Source organism: Elephantulus edwardii, unplaced genomic scaffold (genome assembly GCF_000299155.1).
Source record: "Elephantulus edwardii isolate Elephantulus edwardi_28Jun2011 unplaced genomic scaffold, EleEdw1.0 scaffold00243, whole genome shotgun sequence".
Taxonomy (NCBI): Eukaryota; Metazoa; Chordata; class Mammalia; order Macroscelidea; family Macroscelididae; genus Elephantulus; species Elephantulus edwardii.
In genome coordinates, this window is record NW_006399993.1 from 3,328,714 (window position 1) to 3,343,415 (window position 14,702).

At 45.5% G+C, this 14,702-nt stretch overlaps 1 protein-coding gene across 1 annotated transcript; it reads left to right on the forward strand.

Moving 5' to 3' along the window:
• The first annotated feature begins 10,154 nt into the window (after positions 1–10,154).
• Positions 10,155–13,945, forward strand: BEST4 (bestrophin 4). Its single transcript, XM_006899004.1, has 9 exons — positions 10,155–10,306; positions 10,392–10,486; positions 11,007–11,240; positions 11,444–11,598; positions 12,420–12,497; positions 12,797–12,967; positions 13,216–13,296; positions 13,391–13,545; positions 13,678–13,945. The coding sequence occupies exons 1-9, from the start codon at positions 10,155–10,157 to the stop codon at positions 13,943–13,945; spliced, it is 1,389 nt and encodes a 462-aa protein (XP_006899066.1).
• Positions 13,946–14,702: the final 757 nt, after the last annotated feature.

A 14,702-nucleotide genomic window follows, 5' to 3' on the forward strand; every position in this document is an offset into this window, starting at 1 on the left:
GTGGGAATTGTATACTAATGAAGGAATATTTTTTTATTTCTTTTTCTCTTCAGAAGGGAGAGCGAGCTGGTGGGGAGGTGTGGGCAGGGAGAAAAGTGCAGCAATGAATGAATGGAAATCTAAAACCTCTGTAAATGTCTATTAAAATTAATAATAATAAAAAAATACTGTAAACCCCCCCAAAAAAAACCCCAAAAAACCCCACAATGACTTGAGCTTGGCAGAGATCATTAGGATGGCACAGGATAGGGTAAGGTTTTGGTCTGTTGTTCGAAGGGTAGCTTTGAGTTGTAGTGGATTCAGTGGCACCTAACAACCTGAATTGGAGGTCAAATGTCTCCCTGATTTAAACTGTCTTGAAACATCAATAAATATCTTTATTTTTATTTTAACAGAATGTTTGTTCTTACTATACTTTTCAGACTTTAAGTGAAGATTTTAGGCTGTCAGTCTCTCTGTTTCATACTCATGTTAACAGAGAACTTTGACTAATGGGTCTTATATCAAGCTTTCATTAAAATTAATAAAAATAGAGAAAAAATCCAACAATACCAAAAAAATAAAAAGAAAAAAGGTATGGAGATTTTGCTCTAATGAATTAGATAATCCTCTAATCTCCTTAATAGGTCACATCACGTTTGCATGATTCTATGCAGTTTGGTATCTTAATGGTGAGGAATTGCTCTACTAATGTACAGGCACTCAGTTCAAATTGACCAACCTATGGAGAAAAATGGGCAATCTCCTGTCTTCAGATTTACGACCTCTGAAAACCTGCTGGAAGGTATGTTCCAACTCAGCAGTACACAAAACAACATTCAGTCATTAGTGTTGGTTTTTACTGAACTGCATATGTTTACCTGTGTTTTATTGACTATGCATATACATAGATCATAACAAATTATGGATAACACTGTGTAGAACGGGAGTTTCAGAACCCCTGATTGTGCTCATGAGGAGAACCAATGCATAGAACAAGCAGCATTCATTCAAACAAAAGGAAAAGGTGTCCATCAGAGTTGTATCCTTTCACTATATTCAGTCTATATGCTAAGCAATCTGAAAATTTAAATTTTATGAAGAACATGGCATTAGCTCATAGGAAAACTCACTAACAATCTGAGGTCTGCAGATGACACAATTTTGATGCTGAAAGTGAGGGGCCATTGAAGTACTTACTGACGATGAAGATCTAAGACTAGAGCATTCAGTATGGGTTACATTTCAACATAAAGAAAACAAAAATTCTTAAAACTGGACCAATAAACAACATCAAAATAAACAGAGAAAAGATTGAAATTGCCAAGGATTTAATTTTACTTGAATCTACAATCAACATCTGTGGAAGCAGCAGTCAAGAAATAAATCATATACAGCACTGGGTAAATCCACTACCAACCAACACACCAACACACACACACACACACACACACACACACACACACACACACGCGCGCGCGCGCGCGTCTTCAAAGTGTTATAAAGCAAGGGAGCTCTGGTAGCCTAGTGGCAAGAAACCGCACTGCAATCCCGGAGGAGTGTAATTTGAATCCACCAGATGCTGTGCTGGAGGAGAGACAATCTCTTGTACCATTCAGATTCAATTTGACTAAAAAAAGTGTTAAAAAGTAAGGAGAGGGAGGAAAATGTGCAACAATCAATAAATGAAAACCTAACTTTTCTGTAAACTTTTCTGTGATTTCATTAAAAGCACAATAAACAGCGCAACCAAGCTTTGAGAAAGAACAACCATCAGTATCACATAACATTTTAACAGTAGATTAGCCTGGAAGGAAGAGGAAAATAAAGACAAACTGGAGCGCAGCATCAATTAGTCTGGCCATGCTCAGGAGTGGTCAGGGATGCGGAATAGTTAACCTACTAGGAGGTTTGGCAGCAACCCAACTCCAAGATGCCTCTCGCCTAGCTTGTTCACTTCCTGGCATTCACACCCTGTGCAAAACCTTCTGCATCAAGACTGGTCTGTGTAAATATGACAGAAAGAATGGTATCTATCATTTCTGAAATTTAATTAAAAAGTCCTCTGCTGCTTCTGCTATTGTCTCTCCCTTTATTTGATCACTGGTTGTGGGGAAAGCCAGCTTACACAATGTGGCCAGTTCTTTGAGGAGACCCACATCTGGTGGAATGCCTTCAGAAAAAAGAAAAATCACAATAAAATAATTTAAAAAATAATAAAGTGTTAAAAAGCAAAGCTGTCAGTCTGAGAACTAAAGTACGCCTGTCCCAAGCCATAGTGTGTATTTTCAATCACTTCACATGCATGTGAAGGTTGGCTAAGATGTATTGAAGAAGTGATGCCTTTGAATCATGCTGTTGGTTAATTTTTTAAAAAAATTCTTATTAATTTTTGGGGCATACACCATCAAATCTGATCTGACTGGTACAGGAGGAGATTTCTCCTCCTTCTCCAGCAGAGCATCTGGTGGATTCGAACCTCATACCTCTGGGATTGCAGTGCAGCTTCTTACCACTAGGCCACCAGAACTCCCTGAATCATGCTGCTTGTGAAGAACATTAAGTGTTATCTTGGACTGCCAGAAGAACAAACACGGGAAAGAACAGCCAGTGTGATCCTTAGCAGTAACTATGGAAAGACGTCCTCTGATGCACTCTGGACATGTTATCAGGAGATATTAGGCCTTAGAGGAGGATTGGTGAAGTACAGGGTTAGTGGAAAAGGCAAGATCCTCCATGATACCGTGGCTATTACAAAGAGCTCAAACATAGCAATAATTTTTAGGATGATTCAAGACCAGGTAGTGTTTTGTTCTGCTGTACATGAGGTCACTGTGAGTATGAACTAACTTGGTGACAATTAACAACAATAACAACACTCCTGCACTCAACAAAGATGAGGAAGTTCAGAATACTAAGAATACATGCCATTGTGCTCTGTTTTTCCATTTGTATGTATGTTCTCAGGGTAAATAAGAATAGACGGAAGTTGTAAATCTATTGTATCCTCACACTAGTCTTGGTTCTGTTTTCCTGGCATAAGATGTGCATCTTCATCTTCCTGAGTATCATTATGATGTTTATAAAGACATAATTTTTGTACAAGGTACCTTTTAAAACTGAATCTATTTTGAACTGAAAAAATAAAAAGAAAAACAAGAAAAAAAAAATAACAACACTCCTGCTCAGGCCACAACCCTGATCTTACATAAAAAAGAGGTTCCCTGGGGTGTGGACTGTATCACCTTTTGTCTTACAAGGCATAAAAAGTAAGCAGAGTAAGACATCAAGAATAACTAGAAGTGGAGTGCATCATTAGGACCAGGAGCTCCATGCTAAGTAAGAACTTCCTACACCCAGAAGATTGATACCAAGGGAATCCAGGTTCCCCCAAAACAGACGCAGAGGGAAAACCTTGTCTTGGTTTTCTGCCCTGAATTCAGACTTCTAGTTTCCTAAACTGTGAAAGAATAAAATTCTTGTTTGTTAAACTCATTCATTTGTGGTATTTGTGTTATAGCAGCACTAGGTTCTCCCACCAAGGATGCTACTGGTCTAGAACCTTTGACTCAGCACATGTTGCATGCTCTCTGCTCCGTGGTCACCTCAGTCAGGATCACTTGACAGAAACTCAATTCACAGAGGACAGAGAGGAGAGACTTTCTTTTTTTTTTATTAGTTACTGTCAATTTTTTTTAAATTTATTATCAATTTCAATGAAAATTTACAGAGACTTTGGATTTCCATTCAATCATTGTTGCAGTTTTCTATTCTTCTAACCCTCCCCCCAGTACATTCCCCTCTTGGAAAAGTAAAAGAAAAATTCTTTCATTGTTTTACAATCCCTCCCCCAGGTCCACTCCACTATGCAGCCTTCACTCTGGACTCCCGTCATGACGAAATTACCTAGTCACATATCCCTTTTAAACAGTTTTCTCCCTCATCTATTTCAATGCTGTACGCATTATTGAACCCATCTTTCTCAGTCTCCCCCCAACCCCGATGACAGTCCTGTTTTACAACAGTGGCACCATGCAGTATTTATCCTTTTGTGCTGAGATACTTCACTCATCTTAATGTCCTCCAGGGTCACTAATTTTGAATAATATTTCATGAGTTCCTTGTTTTTCAATGCAGCATAGTATTCCATTGTGTGAATATACCACAGCTTCTCTAGCCATTCATTTGTTGATGGGCACGTAGGTTGTTTCCAACTCCTAGCTATTGTGAACAAAGCCGAGATAAACATGGCTGTGCATATATCTGCTTGGATGTCAGTTTTGGTCTCTTTGGGGTATATTCCCAGTAATGGGATTGCTGGGTCAAATGGTATCTCTATTTGCAACTTTTTGAGAAAGCGTCACACCACTTTCCACAGTGGTTGAACCATTTTATACTTCCACCAACAGTGAATAAGGGTTCCAGTTTCTCCACAACCTCGCTAGCATTTGTTGCTTGCTGTTCTGTTAAATTTTGCAATTCTGACTGGGGTGAGATGATATCTCATAGTTGTTTTGAAAGAGGAGCATCTCTTAAGAATGAGATGACAAATTAAATGAGGACTTAGAAGAGGGCATTGGCTACAGTCATAAGGCTAGCTGTAGGTTCTCTGTGGGTATAGAGGTGGTCATGCTAAAGTTGGACAGGAGACGAGCTACACTGAGAGCCATCAGACCGTTTAGTGCTTACCATATACTCACTCTTCCAGAGTTCCTGTTTGGTGCACACAGTTAATAGGCTTGTTTGCCAATCACAAAGTTTAGAAATAGGAGTCTACTTCAGACAAAAGATCTGGAAATCTACTTCCTAAAAATTATCCATCAATGCACACTCATGTTTATTGCAGCTTTATTCGCAATAGCAAAAAGCTGGAAACAACTCAAGTGCCATCAACAAACAAATGGATAGAGAAGCTCTGGTATATTCACACAATGTAATATTATGCAGCATTGAAAAACAAGGAACTAATGAAATATTATTAAAAATGGATGACTCTGGAGGACATTATGCTGAGTGAACTATCTCAGTCACAAAAGGACAAATATTGCATAGGGCCACTGTTGTAAAACAGGACTGACATCAGGGTTGAGGGAAGACAGAAAAGGAGGAGAGGAGTGATGTATACTGCACTGAAACAGATGAGGGAGAGAACTGCTTAAAAAGGATATACGAATGGGTATTCTTTTCATTATAGAAGTCCAGAGTGAAGGCTGCATAGTGGAGTGAACTTGAGGGGAGGGACTGCAGAACAATGAAGAGTTTTTCTTTTTCTTTTTAAGGAGAAGAGTGATTTAGGGGGAGGGGTGGGCAGGAAGAAAAGTACAATGAATGACTGGAAATCCTAAGTCTCTGTAAACTTTCATTAAAATTAATAAATAAAAAAAATTATTCATAAAAAATCTCATTGGTGCACAGTTCTATTTGGACATACATAAGGTTGCCATGGATCAGGGCTGACCTGCTAGAACCTCATTTTGATTTATGTGCCATACTAGCACACTTAATAAATATTAACTCATTCAATATTCTCAACAAGTCTATCAGGTAGATTCCCATTTTCCCACGAGGAAATGAAGCACAGAGAGGTTAAATGACCTGCCCAAGGCCACAAAGCTATTGGCAGAGTGGGACTGAAGAATCTGGAGAGTCTGGCTCCAGACTCCAGGCTGTTAACTCTCAGGTTAACAACAGTCAGGACAAATAAAAGGAGAGGTCAGAGCTTAGGGAGGATCTTAAAGAATAAACAAAACCCACCACAGACCATCCCATATTCTGAGGCCATAAATCTTAATGGGAGGAGACAGCCTTTGTCCCAAAGGTGATTTACAGGCTGAGTTGTTCCCTTTCAGGGTCTATAAATGGGGAGGACAGGTGAGCAGCTGGGAATCAAGATAAGGTAACTCAGGAAGAAGGAACCAGGTGGGGGCCAGGGCCTGACCCTTCCTTGGGGAGAGGCTGAGGCCAAGCACCTTTATCCACAGTTCTGTGAGAAACCCAGGGTGCTGGTAACTGGGACAAAGAAAGGTAATAGATTGCAGGCAGGCAAGGGATTAAAATGCAACCAGCTGTGTTGTCCTAGGAGATTCCAGGACAACAGGATTTGAGCTCCCCTCAGGCCCAGGGCTTGCCTTTTCGGGTATAAAAACAAACAAACAAAAATGTTTTAAATATTTAAATGTTTTAAAGTGTTAAATGCAGAGTGCTAAGTCCTTGAAAAATATCTCCTGATGCAAGGACAGAGGGTCAGAGAGAGGATGATTCTCGATGAGATGGACACTGGAACCTAACAACAGCAAAGGCCAAATAGCTCAGAATGGTCTGAGGAAGCTGCAGACCAGAGTTTAGGGAGATGAAAGTTAGCATGGCCAAGGCCCCAGCTGGAATCTCTCTCCTCTGGTCAGGCCTTTCACACCTTCAAGATGCACATTGGGCACTACTCTTTCCTCAGACTGACATTGTGTTTGGGCCTGGAAGGAGAATGTAACTCCATTCCAGACATTGTTCTTCCTAGAAATCATGCCCTCTCCTAAATGGAGGGCATGAAACCAGATGTCTTTGTGGGTAAAAGGAAGCCCCTAAAAAAAACCCAAAACTAAAGTACCAATTGTTTTCAAGACTTCCCCAGTTTTACTGAAATGATGGCTGTTGCCATATGCCCTCTAGTTGGAATTGATTGACTCATAGTTGACCCTCCAGTGGGTTTTCAGGGGCTGTAAATCACAGGAGAGGAGGCTCTGGTGCTCAAGAGTTGCACGGCCCAGCTGAGCCATTTACAGCCTCTGAAAACACACTGGAAGGTCAGCTGTGAGTTGGTTCCGACTTGATGTCCATAACAACAACAAACTGCACTGGAGGAGCTTGTCTATCTTTATCTCATGGAGCAGGTGGTGCTTTCCAATCCCGTGACTTTGGGTTGGCAGCACAACTACTAATCACTAGGCCAGCGGAAGCGTCAGGTCCAAGCCTGCCTCAGAGGGAGGCTATTAGGCTGAAGGAGAGATCTCTCAGTGAAGGGATTACAGAGCAATGTGATAAATAAGAGCCAAGAGCAGAAGCTAGATGGCTTTGAAGGGTCAAAGGAACAAAGAGAATATGGCTATCAGGATCCCAGGAAGAAGCAGGAAAACAGAACTAGGACAACTTGACCTTAGGGGAGAGTGACAACTACAGAGGCCTTGGGTGGACTCCCTTCTTGCTCTGTCTTCCCACTTTTTGAGTTGATGGCATTGCAACCTTCAGAGAACACCAGTGATCAACACGTAAGAAAGAGTTGCCTTTTACCACCAATCAGAGAGAGCCATGGATTGGAAGGACAGGACGGGAAGAAGACTCCATAAATACCAGAACTCGGCCCCTAGACCACTGTCCTTCTCACTCTTGGGGAGGCCCGCTGTCTGATTCTATTACAGCATACTGTGCTTAATAAACTTTTCTTTCTTCAGAATAAACTTTTCCTTCCTCTTCATAAACTTCTTTCCTCACTTGTGTTCGTGTATTTGTGGCAATCTTCTCCAGAGGGAAGCAGCTTGCTACTCCTCACCGAGGCATCCAATCCCAGACATTTTCTACATCAGTCTCAGAACCTAACACTGTGGATGATCCTGGAGGAAGCTCTGTTGGAGTGGAATCTTGAAGATTCAGTAGAAATCCATTAAATCAGAGCCTGGTGAGGGTTAAGAAGGGAAGAGTTGTAAGTGGAGGAACCTGAGAGGGGAGAAAGGGCACAAAAGGAGATCTGTTCAGGGTGTGGGAGAAGCCAGGGTGATTTCAGAGGAGCCATGGTGATTGTGACAGTACTTAATAACAAATGTGGTCCTAATGTGGGCTACTAGCTGAAAAATCAGCAGTGTGAATCCACCAGGTGATCCACAGGGAAAAGATGAGTCGTCCCTTCCCCTGATGGAGGCTCCCTGTGAATCAGCATCAATTCAGTGGCAAGTGGGTTTAGAGCATCCTGTTTCAAAACTGGGACCTAGCACTGTTTGTCCTGGGTATAAAGAATGGGATGTGAGTGAAAAAGTCTCTGCCTCCTTATCTTTGAAGGGCTGTTCTGAGGGGAAATGTCAAGTAGGTAGCAAAATAGGAGAGTAGATTCAGATTTTCATGACACTGAATGCTTGCCAAAGGAGCCCTGGTGATGCAGTGTCTAAAGCATGCTCGATGCTAAACTTGAAGGTCAGTGGTTCTAACCGACCAGTCACTCTGCCAGGAAAAAATGTGGCAGTCATGTCTCATGAAGACTTGGAGCTGCAGCAACCCAGAGGAACAGCTCCGTTCTGTCCTGTAAGGTTTGTGTGAGTCAGAATCAACTCAGCAACCACAGGTTTGCTTTTGTTGTTGTTTTGGAATGCCCTGTGAGGTAGGCATTGTTGATCTATTTGCAGGTGAGGAAACTGAGGTTCAGAGAGCGGTAAGGAGGGAGCTTGCAGAAGGCCGCAGAGATAGAAATTAAACCCAGGTTTGTCTGACTCCCTGTACTCCTAACCGTCACACCATGATCTTAGGAATACCTTAGGACAAGTCTCCTATGTCAAAAAGGTGCTTACAGGACGTGAGGGGGGATCTGGCTGCAGCATCTGTCACTCTATTGATCACCAGGTTGATTCAGCTGATCTGACTGGCTAGACAGATGTCCCCTTTCTCTCTCACCACTCCATGTACATCCCTCCTGAAGCTGTGTGCTGGGTTGAAGAGGATGACTATCCCTGAAGAAGGAGGATCATCCTTCAGTCAAGGGTAACTGCAGAGAGTAACTGCACGCCCCTGCTAGAACCTCCAAACAAGCTCTCAAGAAGGTGCTTTCAGAAAATGGTCAACAGTAGAACCACCACTCCTAGATTTTTCCAGAAAGATGTCAACACTGAGTGGGTAATTGAGCTACTTAGCTCTCTTTCCACTTTGAGGTTCTTAATCCTAATTCTTCCAGTGACTCTGGTATTCTTTCCTTTGACGAATGAAGAAATTGAGATACAGAGTTCAAAGTGGCCATGTGAGACCCCTGTAGTCAGGCTTTTGGACATGGGTTGAGGATATTCTGCATTTCCCCAGATCTGGGACCTCATCAGCCCTGTGGCATAAGGGTGGGAAGGGGCCTGGCCAGGATCCCCCATGCCTGAATTAGAAGTCTGCAGTGTAGCCAGTGCACAGGACCCTGGTCTTGGAGCTTAAGGCCTTGTCTAGGTCCAGTTTGGCTAAATTCAGCCTCTGAAGTCCATCAGCTCAGCCTTTGAACCTGGTCTCCAACATGTCTGATCTGTGTGATTATGGGCAAGTAATCTTCCACTTGGAGCATCATCTGTGAAGTGGAGAGAAGTCCTTCCTCATGAGATTGTGCTTGGAATGTCTTGAGAAAATGACACAATAATGCCCTTGGCACAAGGCCTGTCAGTCAGTGCTCTAAACAGTTGTTAACCAGTTATTATTAACAAGATTCTTATGCACCTGCCCTCTCATCTGGGACAGTAATTTCTGTCATTCTGGCCCCAAGGACGTGATGTCTGTGAAACTGTGGGGTCAGTGCAGAAGGCAGTTCTAGCACTCAAAGGCCAACCTAAAGGGGTAGAGAGACACACCCTGTTCCCAGGATTAGGGAAGCTGGTGATAAATCTCAATCCATCAATGAGTGATACCTTCATCCAGCCTAACTTTATGGGTCCGGGAGGTACTTAAGCTTGTGGGGGTAAAAGTTAGCCCAGCTTTTCTTCAGCACAGGCTGCTGCTCAGAACAGGTAGGTAGGGGTGGTAGTGGTGGTGGTGCCTTGAGAGAACAGTCAATCAGCTTTGAGAAGGTCCGAAGGGATAGTCAGGATCTGGGCTGGGGTTGGCTCTTTTTCCTCTGTGGTTCAGGGTCTGTTACTCATAGTCCTGAGAGCGCAGACGGAACCTGAGAAGGCTTATGTATGAGAGCGGGCCTGGATCTCAGTTCCTGCTTGCTCACCTTCATCTGTGCTTGATGCATCACTGAATAGAGGACAAGGGAAGATGCAGATGTCTCACCTCTGTAGCATCTGTTCACTTGTAACCAACCCAAGGTGATGCCTGGCGTGGATTGAGCAAAGCTGAAGGGAGATGGATTGAGGAATCAAGTGTGGGCATGATAAGGAAAAGCGAAGAGGCTTATAAGGGGACAGCCATGGGGCAGCTCTTGTGACCTCCTACCCCTGGCCCTCAGCACCATGACGGTTTCATACACCCTCAAAGTGGCAGAGGCTCGCTTTGGTGGCTTCTCTGGCCTGCTTCTCCGCTGGAGGGGAAGCATCTACAAGCTCCTCTACAAGGAGTTCCTACTCTTCATTGTCCTGTACGCTCTGCTCAGCATCACCTATCGGTGAGGGTGAGGTCTCAGGGCTGGCCTGGGAGAGGTAAGGCTGTCCATCTCCCCCCATCCCGAACCCACACCTGACCCTTCTTAGGCTGCTGCTGACCCAGGAGCAGAGGCATGTGTATGCGCTGGTGGCTCAGTACTGCAACCGCTCTGCAGACCTCATCCCCTTGTCCTTCGTGCTGGGTAAGGGCCTCTCTCCATTCTGTCTATATCATCCTTGCCAACCTTTGGGTTGGGTTGGCAGTGCGGAGGGTCAGAATTGCCCCAGTAGCACATCCTGGACGTCAGTTAGAACAGGCACAGGGGGCCCAGGGGCTGAGTACTAGGCTCAGGATTTCTGCAATCTTTTGTCCACAGAAGGCACACAGCACATGCTGGCCTCACAACCCTTTCCTGAGGAGCTGAGAGGCAATACTTCCCTTGGTGCTTTTGTGGGAAGCAGATTTCAGAGTTAACCATTACCCTGCCACCACTTCCCCTTTTACCTGAGAAAGTTGGCTGTCCTCCATCTCCTCCATCTTCTTGCACTGGCCTAGCAGGTGGACCAGAGAAAGAGGCTGTCCCCCTGGCAACCAATGTGAACTCTCCTTCTCATAGTTCTACCTGGCTTTGACAAGGCTTTCTGGCCGGAGGCGAAGCTTGCTGACTCTCAAGCCCCCCTTCCTCTTTTCCTTGTCCCCCACTACCCATGGCGGCCCACTAGGTTTCTATGTGACTCTGGTGGTGAACCGCTGGTGGGCCCAGTACACGAGCATTCCTCTGCCAGACCAGCTGATGTGCGTCATCTCAGCCAGCGTGCACGGGGTGGACCAGCGCGGCCGTCTGCTGCGGCGCACTCTCATCCGCTATGCCAATCTGGCGTCGGTGTTGGTGCTGCGCTCAGTCAGCACTCGTGTGCTCAAGCGCTTTCCCACCATGGACCACGTGGTGGACGCAGGTGCGCGGGCAGGCTTCAGGTGCTTCAGAGGTCAACCCTGCAGTGGGCCAACTTGGCCCTGGACTTGGCCCGTGGGCCTCTTGGGGAGGAGAGGGTTGACCCCCAGGGGGCGCTCCAGTGCAACGAGAATAGCAAACAGCAGTCTACCAACCTTTCACAGAAGAAATGAAAATCTTTGCCTCAACTATTATTTACTCCCATAGGTTTTATGTCCCAGGAAGAAAGAAGAAAGTTCGAGAGCCTGAAATCTGACTTCAACAAATACTGGGTTCCCTGCGTCTGGTTCACCAACCTGGCTGCACAGGCGCGGAGGGACGGGAGAATCCGTGATGACATCTCTCTTTGCCTACTTCTGGAAGTGAGTCATCCTCAGACCAGGCCCATCTGCCCTCCTCCCTCCACTTTGACAGCTGGAGTTAGAAATGTACTAGCTAACACTTAGCTGAATGTCAACTGTGTAAGGGGCATTCATTGTACTAGCATTAATTCCTTTAAATTTCACAACAGCTCTTGAGCTGTTGTTATTAATAGTTCTCAGGTGCCATCGAATCGACTATGACTTCTAGCAACCCTATAAACAATAGATTCCTGAGATGGATACTATTATTCTTTCCTTTCAAGGATTTTTTTGTGTTTTGTTGTTGTTTTGATTTAGTTGTTAGGCGCTATTTAGTCGACTAGGACACATAGTGACTCTACGAACTAAGGATCTGAACCCGGCCCTGTCTTGTGACATCCTCGTCATCTATGACATACTTGAGCCCATTGTTAAAATTACTGTGTCAGTGAGACTTGGGGATCTTTCTCTTTCGCTGACTTTCCACCTTTTCAGTAATGATATATTTTCCCAAGGACTAGTCCCTCCTAACCTGACCAATATGAGACAAAGTTTCATTTAGCTTTTGGTTTTTCATAGATTAAGAAGCTTGTCCAAGTCATACAGCAATTAGTGGATTTAGGAGATTCATATTCAGCTATTCTGGCTCAAAATGTTTGCTAAATTGTTCCTCATTACAGGCACCTGAGCCTGAAAATGCAGCTGAGAGCAGAATGACCCTCTGTGCCTAACTCAAACCTGCTTTGTGCTGAGCTCCCATCGACCCTCCAAGTTCCACCTTGCTCACCTCTGCTTCCTCTTCCCACTGTCACCTCTGCTTCCTCTTCCCACTGTTCCACCAGGAGCTGAACAAGTACCGTGCCAAGTGCAGCCTGCTGTTCCACTACGACTGGATCAGCATTCCCCTCGTCTATACTCAAGTAATTGCCTCTCTCCTCAGCCCCATCACCTTCTTGCTATATATTGTGTTGTTTATGAGTTACTGAGACAAATTAGACATGTTCTACTCTGGGGCAGTTCAATCCAGTGAGACACCAACTAACCACTTATCCTTAAAACTACCCTCCATTTCCACCAGTATGACCTTCCCCCCTGGTGTTGCCACCCCTTGTGACATAATTTAGTTTCTTGTCAGACTCTCCCACAGGTTCACAGAGGCAGGAACAATATTTCTCCTTGTTCCTCAGCACCATGGCCTCCCTGATTTCTCCCTCCCCAGGTGGTCACCATAGCTGTATATTCCTTCTTTGCTCTCTCTCTGGTTGGTCGCCAGTTTGTGGAGCCAGAGAAAGGGACTGCCCAAGAGCCGGTGCCAGTCCTGGGAGACCTGGACATGTACGTGCCCCTCACCACCCTGCTGCAGTTTTTCTTCTATGCTGGCTGGCTCAAGGTGGGCACTTTTGTCTCAGTACCTCACACACCACCCAGGGTATATACAACAGGCACTGTGGTTGGGAAGAGAGGGGCTGTTACTTGGCTGTTTGAGGGGATATTAAGCCAGTCACAGTGGAATAGTATGTTACACTAGGGCTGGTACTTGTTTAGTGCCAGGCTGCGTTTGGGCCCAGGATCCACTCTAAACTTGGGAACAGAAAACGGGCCTCAGAGCCCAGAAAACATGGTCTCTACAACTTGCAGGTGGCTGAACAGATCATCAACCCTTTTGGAGAGGATGATGATGACTTTGAGACCAACCAGCTCATAGACCGTAATCTACAGGTGTATTCTCCATCCCTGTCAGTTTCCAGAGGGGGTTGGAAAGGATGGTGGAAGTCCTGCTGGTGACCTGCTGCCTGTTCCTCTCCTGGACTAGGTATCCCTGCTATCTGTCGATGACATGTACCAGAATCTGCCTCCTGCTGAGAAGGATCCATACTGGGGCGAGGGCTTAGCCCAGCCACCCTACACTGTAGCCACAGCAGCTGAGACGCTGCGGCCTTCTTTTCTAGGCTCCACTTTCAACTTGCGGTGAGTGGCCAGAGTTGGCCAAGTTCAAGGCTGACTGACCGTCCCCAGTCTGCCCGCCTCTGGTCCCTGCTCACTTTCTAGGGATCCGATGACTCCCCCCGCCCCCAGTTGAGTTGGCCCTGCCGTCCACAGGATGAGCGATGACCCAGAGCAGAACTTGCAGGTGGAAGCATCCCCAAGGTCTGCCCGGAGCCCCAGCGTGCAGACTCCGCTGCTCAGCCGCTTTCTGGGCACTGGAGTGCCCTCTCCGGCCATCAGCCTCCGGACCTTCGGCCGCCCACGAGGAGCCCCTCGCACACCTCATCTGCTGCGTTTCCAGGACGCGGAGGGAGCTGAACCTGAAGCCGGTGATTGCATTGAGGAGGCTGTGGAGCCAGTGGACAAGGCCTCGGAGCCCTGAGCTTGCGGGGCATGACCGCTCCCACCCGCTCCCCTTCTAATGCTGTCCATCCTCCCGTCCTTGACCTGCTCTACCACGCTTGTTAAAGCAGCGTTTCTATGTGCTTAGAATGAACTTTAAAGATGAAAGTGGCGAGGAAAAAGGCCTGAGCCATATCGGGGAGTGTCCACTTCCGTGGGAGAGAAGGTAGGTGGGACATGCTGCTTGAGGGAGGGGAAGCACAAAAGAAGCCAGACTGAAAGATTAGAGGAGAATGCTAGTTTCCTGGGGTGTGGGTTGCTGGTAGACTTAGGCCAGAGGTTCAGCAATCACCACCACCTTGGGTGGTGTTTACACAGAGTTGGGCACAATGTTTCAAAGAATTTACACTTCTAGTAAGTTCTCAGGTGATGCTGCTGCTGGTATGGGGGAAATTTGAGAATCATACATGAAAAGAAGTATATATTTTACCGTTGTAACAGTAATCACTTCAGAAGTGGACACTAATTAATGGTCAGGGTGGGAAGAGGATTTTTGCTGTTATGTTCCATGTTTTTTCCTATGAGAATATGTGCTGTCAAGTCGCCTGTGACTCATAGTGACCCTATGTTCAACAGTCCTGAACCCTGCTCTATCCCTTGCCAATCTTACTGTCTCTGACACCCTGATCCATATTATCCCACTCACTGAATCAATCCATCTCATTGAGGGTCTTCCTCTCCTGCGCTGTCCTTCCACCCTCCCAAGCATGATGGCCCTCTCCAAGGACCGATCCCGC